General features: G+C 38.3%; 1 protein-coding gene across 1 annotated transcript in view; it reads left to right on the forward strand.

Annotated features, from left to right (window-relative positions):
- The window catches only part of nemp2 (nuclear envelope integral membrane protein 2), a 14,813-nt gene extending 9,779 nt beyond the window's left edge, over positions 1 to 5,034 (forward strand). Inside the window, 4 exon segments of the mRNA XM_034304302.2 lie at positions 2,057 to 2,282; positions 3,891 to 4,091; positions 4,220 to 4,535; positions 4,537 to 5,034. Coding sequence (XP_034160193.2) covers positions 2,057 to 2,282; positions 3,891 to 4,091; positions 4,220 to 4,535; positions 4,537 to 4,599 — 806 coding nt within the window. The 3' untranslated portion in view covers positions 4,600 to 5,034.
- The last annotated feature ends 1,956 nt before the right edge of the window (positions 5,035 to 6,990 follow it).

The following is a 6,990-nucleotide window of genomic DNA, read 5'->3' on the forward strand; positions in this document are numbered from 1 at the left end:
TCACATTTACTCCGCCATTTTGTTTTGCGGTAACACTTTGCACATCATTTCCTTTCTTTATTTTTTTTTTTCTTCTTACATAGGAGTGAACATTATAGCTGAAACTGTGTCCTAAAACAGCGCTGCTGAATTCTGGACTCTGATTGGTCAGAAAGTGTTGATTATAAATAATAATCAGCTTCAGAGGAGTAACATGAACTCCGCGTCATCACACCACCCTGCCCGTTGTTGATTATTTTACTGTAACTGCACAACGCTGTGTTTTTTCCCCCACATTTCTGGAATCTGTCAGTGTTAAACTCATGGTTTTGTATTTGGCTCTTGGTGTTACGTTGCCTTTTTTTTTTTTTTTTTTTTTTTTTTTAACCCCCCAGATATTTCTCTCAATACAGAAGTTCAGGTTTCATCATCACTTGGATTTCCTCCACAGGAAGCTTTTGCGTAAGGTGTCAGTTGACATTACACAGCAACAGACTACAAAACGTTTGACATTTAAGCTTCCACTAAACCAATATCCTGGTTTAGTTTTTGTGTTAAAGTGAAAACAAAACAGGTCTTTCAGAGCATTTTGTACCTCTCTCATTAATGTTATGGGTACAAATATGACAGAATATCTGGGGGAAAAAAAAACGCAAATAAATAAATAAAAGTTTGGGAAATATTCTCATTTTAATTGTATAGTTCATGACTAAAAGGAAAACTTTCCAAAATTTTCAATCATGATCGTCCAATTAAATGCTCTCTGGAACAACGTATATACAAATATAACGATAATTATTTCAATGTAAATCTCCCACTCACGATGACATTTTCTTTTTCATCTCGTCTTGGGGAGTTTTTTTTTTTTTTTTTTCTCACCAAAGTCACCCCTGGATCTAATTCTACAATCGCTTTCCTGTGACGCTGCTCTCGGTTTTGTTAAACATGCTACAGAAATAAAATACAGCTGAATTCATGTAAATAAATAAATCAATAAAGGATCAGCAGTGAAGAACACCAAATGATTTACTTTTATAAACATCTCGAGGTAGGGCTGGGCGATCCGACGATGTCATATCGATATCGTGATAAATTATATAACTGTACATTTTTTTCTGAGGTATCGTGATATCTTTTTGTAACTCTATTGCATCTTTTTAAAAAAATAAAAAATAAAATAACAATGGCAAATTGTAAAACATCGATTCCTTCCCCCTCAATGTTTTCAGTGTTAGTTTATTTTTGTGGAGATTAAATAAAAGTCTCATCAAACACTTTTTAAATGCATCACTACTGTAAGCACACCCGTGTATCGTAGAAAATATCGCGATTTGATATTTCAGTCACATCACCCCACCCCTAACTCGAGGATACTGATTGGTGAAACAAATGACAGAAATATTAATTTGAGCGTTATAAAGCACACAAATATAACTTGCTTTATAGCTTGTTAGTCAAATAAGCCCCTCCCCTCAAGTTCACTGTGGCATCATGACATAATTTAAAGGCTTTACGCTGTATGATGGTTGGCCCGATTTTGCGAATCGCACATCTTCGGTCGTGATGTTGAGATCAGTAGTCAGTGGAACGTATAATTTAGATTAAAATCTCAGTTGCTACGACACTCGTCTAAAACTCACCAACAGCAGGATTCCACAAAACTCACAAATACGTAACATATACAGAGTGTACACACAAACACGGTAGTGGCGATGGAGACGCGTAAACAAAACATGAGATTTAAAAGAAGCTAATTAACACGCAGACGCTCTGTGCATCGAGTTTATTACTCTTCCGAGGCTTTTAAAGTGAGATACGCTGAGAAAGGACCTTTTTTTTAATTACCAAGGCACAGAAATGAAATAAAAAAAAAAAATCTATAAACAGTTTCTCTGATGATGCTCTTGGAGGTTATTTACATGTAACATGGTGTTTCGTTTCTATATACAGTGTGTATTGTGCACTAGAGTGAAGGCTTGGAGATGAAATCTTTGTTTTATTGTGTGTGTGTGTGTGTGTGTGTGTGTGTGTGTGTGTGTGTGTGTGTGGGCATTATATCTGCCCCTCTTTCCCACAGGTTACCTGCTCGTGTCAGGGTTTGTGAGTTTGGCAGTGTGTTACCGTCTCGGCCCCGTCACTAACAGACGCACGCTGAACGTGATGACGTGGGCGCTGCAGGTCGCAGGCGTGCTGGTGGCGTGTCACGGCGTCACGTACACTCACGTGTCCTGGATACTGCTGGCTGTGCTGCTGGGATTTAAGATCCTGCCTCTGCTGTTCGCCCTCATCCTGGCGGTCTGGAGGTGCTCGCTGTTTCACTACTTTATCACATACATATATATATATATATATATATATAAAACACATCATAGAACAGTAGCACAGGGGTTCTGAATATTTACACATTAATGATGAATCAGTGTGTGTGTGTGTGTGTGTGTGTGTGTGTGTGTGTGTGTGTGTAACTGCAGACGCGTTACACTAGGGGCGATATATCACGATTCTCGAAGGCATTTCTCCCTCCATAAGCGTTATGTATCACGGTATATATTTTTGCTCAGAATAATAAATGATAAATGAATAATAAATGTTTTTAAAAATAAAATGTTATTAATAAATTAGTTATTTAATTAATTAACTAATTAAACATTGACAGAGTGAAAAGAAAAATGAAAATGTTACAGATTTCGAGGTTCAGCATTTTAACATCATAGCAGCTGCTTCCTGTCAGTTTGTAATTATTTACAGTTGCATTTCCAGCATTTGGCAGAAAGACTTCCATTCATCTCATTTATGCAGCGGAGCAGTTGAGGGTTAAGGGCTTTGCTCAATGCTGAGAATGCTGCTCAATCCTCACCTTCCAATCAGAAGTCCAACATCTTAACCACTGCGCTACCCCTTCTCACCACTTCTATTTAAAAAATGTGTCATGAAATAATTTATCAAGGAATTGATATTATAATCATCCAGATAATAATAATAATAATAATAATTATAATATTATATATCGTCCAGCTCTGCATCAGCCACCGTGTATAATGAGAGGACTGGGATTGTGCGGCGCACTGCAGCGTTTCAAAATCAGGAGATTATTAATTGAGATATAATAATAATAATAATAATAATAATAATAATATAAATGCAGCTCAAAGTGCTTTACAGAAATGTGAAATAGAAGGTGGTCAAAAAAAAATCTTTTCATCTCTCTCTCTCGCTCTCTTTTTCTCTTGCTGTCTCTATCATTCTTTTTGTTCTCTTTCTGTCTATCTCTCTGTCTTTCTGTCCACCTTTCTCTCTCTCTCTCTCTCTCTCTCTCTCTCTGTCTCTTGTCTGGTCTCCCTCTCTTTATCTCACTCTCCTTGTCTCTTGCTGTCTCCCTCATTCTCTTTCTGTCTGTCTCTCTCTGTCTTCCTGTGTCCTTCTCTCTCTCTCTCTCTCTCTCTCTCTCTCTCCTGTTGCTCTCCTTGTCTCTCTCACTCTTTGCTCACTTTCTGTCTATCTCTCTGTCTTCCTGTCTCCCTCTCTCTCTTTTCTGTCACTTTCCTTGTCTCTTGCTGTCTCTTTCACTCTCTCTCTTTTCTCTCTTTCTCTTTCTTTCTTTCTTTATGAAAGTCTGCGCATGTATTTTTGTTTAAGATTCAATTCAATTCAATTCAATTTTATTTGTATAGCGCTTTTAACATTGTACATTGTCACAAAGCAGCTTTACAGAAATAAATGGATTCAGAAAAATACACTTGAAGATACACTTCAAGTCTTTTGTTTAGGATAGAAAAGTAAAGAAACTCAGGAAATCGCTCACCACACACACGTCCTGGCTGATTGATTTGTAATATTTGTAATATTTAATCAATTAATTTCCCCCCATATATTTTAATCCTCCATTTGTTTTTCTCCGTCTCTCCTCCCAGACAAACGTGCTGGCTGCTGTCGACGTTCCTGGGTCTGTTCCAGAGGAAGAGATCCTCTAAGAGCAGGCTGCTGACGGAGGAGGAGTATCGGGAGCAAGCGGAGAGACACACTAAAGCCTCTCTGGAGGAGTTGAGGAGGTACTGCACCAACCCCGGCTTTCCTGCATGGGACACGGTGCTGAGACTCCGCGCTCCACAGAGGTACGCCGTCTTTAAACACCACAGCGCTGTCGGATCCTGCGTTCTGATTGGTCAGAAAGTGTTGATTAATTAACCACGGATCGTCTCTCATCTCTCATCTCTCATCTCTCATCTCTCGTCACACACAGGTTTGCCGAGTTCCTGCGTAGCGGAGCCCACATCACGCCGTCAGAGCTGCAGAGCCACGAGCAACACCACAGCTTCGGAGCCGAGTACGCCGAAAACACACTTCTGGACTCGACACACACCACGGCTACGTCAGAGGACTTCAGCGACAACGAGACCAACACACACACACACCGATCTTTGAACCCGAACCCCTTCACTACCCTTCCTTCCCTTCCTGCTCTTCCTGCTCTTCCTTCTCTTCCTGCTCTTCCTGCTCTTCCTTCTCTTCCTGCAATGCCCACTCCTCCTGCCTACACAGCCTCTATCTGCCCCTACCCCCCCCACGCCCTACCCCCCTGCACCCGAGCGCCCGCTCACAGACGACGACGAGCCCTTCTGACCCGCCCGCCGCCGCCGCCGCCAACTCTCACGCCATAATCATGTGTTTAAAAAAAAAAAAAAAAAAAAAAGGATGTGTTTCTCTGCTCTTATTTTAAATCATTTTAACTGGAAGACTGTTTGTATTTGATATTTTAACTCTGTATAAATGTAAATAACGACGCCACATACGACTCTCGAGGGCCTTTCATTACGATTCAGGGAAACACTGCCCTCTAGTGTCTGTGTTACATAATCACAACACACAGGAAGCTGGATTTGTTCTGAATTTTATCTCAATCTTATCCTAATGTGCCATCACTATGTGTAATATATATTTTTTTAAAGTTTTAGGAGTTTTTTTTTTTAAAGTTTTGTGAGTAAGTCCATTTTACGATATTGTTTGATTCTTTTCCATTTTTAGTTTTCTTATTTAATAAAGAACGATAACACTGTACAGTCTGATGTCATGTGAAGTGATGTTAATGTAAATGAGATTAAAGATGCTGTGTGTTGTTCACACACACACACACACACCTCATCTTAAATATTTACGTTCTCGCTCTTTAGTTCTTAGTTGTCGTTTTTAGTCCTTTTCTCAAACACACAGCTTAATTAGCATAAACACACATGAGTTCTCAGGTAAAAAATAAAAATCTGCTCTGAATTAGCTAGCTGAATTCTGGATTCTGATTGGTCAGAAGGTTGTTGATTAGTTTTCTCTCTCTGTAAACAGCAGCATTGACAGAAGCTCAGGTTTATATTATGCTCTTGCGCTAATACTTTATCATTTCTATAGTAACGGCTCACTCACAGGGACTTGATGTTAAACTTAAAAACAGTAATCATTCACAAATGTCTGTGGTATAAAATTAATTAAAACTTGGGGACATGCAGTTATGGGAAAATGACTACCATTACCTAGTTAGCTAACATTAAACTCTAGCTAACTTATCAGTCCTTCGATTTACCTACCTGACTTTTCCAAACATCAACCTCTAGCTAACTTACCTGCGATTAACTGTTTCACTGTTTTTGATATTAATCTTAACCATCATCAGCTAGCTACATAACGTTAACTTCTAATTAACTTAGCTGTAAATAACTAGTTACCTAACCTTTAGCTAATCTTTAGCTAATAATGTCATTAACTGGCAACCTATCATTAACGTTAGATAGTTAATATTATTCTTTAGCTAGCTACCTATTAATATTTCGCAAACTTAGCTTTCATTTGCCAGCTATCTAACATTAACCTTTAGATAACTTAGCCATCATTAATTATCTAGCCAATATTAACCTCTAGCTAATGGATTACTAGCTAACAACAGCTAATATTAACCTTTAGCAAACAGCTGTTATTAACCAATGTAGCTGTCCTTAGCTAGCTACCTAACATTTACCTCTAGCTAAATTATCTTTCGTTAAATAGCTAGCCGTCATAATGTTAGTCTTTAGTGAATTTAGCTGTCATCAACTAGCAAACTATCATTGACCTATTGTTAACATAGATTTCATTAACGAGCTATCTGCCTAACATTAGCCTTTATCCAACTTAGGTGTCATTAGCTAGCTATCTAACACTAAGCATTGTTGAACTTAGCCATCATCAACTAGCTAGTTACAAAACATTAACCTTTAGCTAGCTAAGTTCTCATTAACTACCTAGCATTAATGTTTAGCTACCTTAGCTATCATTGTTTATCTAGCTAGTGAACTTAGCCATCTTTACCTAGATACCTAACGTTAGACTTTGTCTTACTTAGTGATTGTTATTTAGCTATCTAACATTAACATGTATGTAATTTAGCTTTCATTAACTAGCTACCTAACATTAAGCACTAGCTAACTTAGCCATCATTAGTTAGCCATTTGTTAGCCATCTAATATTCACCTCTTAGCCATCATTAATTAGCACGCTCACATAAATCTTCAGTGAATGTAGCCATTATTAGCTAGCTTGCGACGTTTAGTTAGTTGTTTAGCTGTGTATATTTTAAATAATTGTGTTCAGAGCCGAATTTTATTTTATCAACAAACTTTTACTTGTTACACAATTTAGCTTTAACAGAGACACACATTATTTAATTATGTCCAAACTTTCTGTATAGACAGAGGTGATGGTTTTTATTGTATTGGTGTGAATGTTGGTGATGGTGTTGGTGAGTACTGGTGTGAGTGTTGGTGGTGTGAGAGTTGGTGATTGTGTTGCTGATGGTGTTAATGGTGAGTGTTGGTGATGGTGTTGATGGTATGAGTGTTGGTGTTGATGGTGGTGTTGGCGATGGTGTTGATGGTGTTGGTGATAGTGATGGTATGATTGTTGGCAATGGTGTTGGCGATGGTGCTGATGATGGTGTGAGTGTTGGTGATGGTGTTGGCAATTATTGGTGTTAGTATTGATGGTGTGAGT

This window comes from Pangasianodon hypophthalmus, chromosome 5, assembly GCF_027358585.1.
Source record: "Pangasianodon hypophthalmus isolate fPanHyp1 chromosome 5, fPanHyp1.pri, whole genome shotgun sequence".
NCBI classification, from domain to species: domain Eukaryota; kingdom Metazoa; phylum Chordata; class Actinopteri; order Siluriformes; family Pangasiidae; genus Pangasianodon; species Pangasianodon hypophthalmus.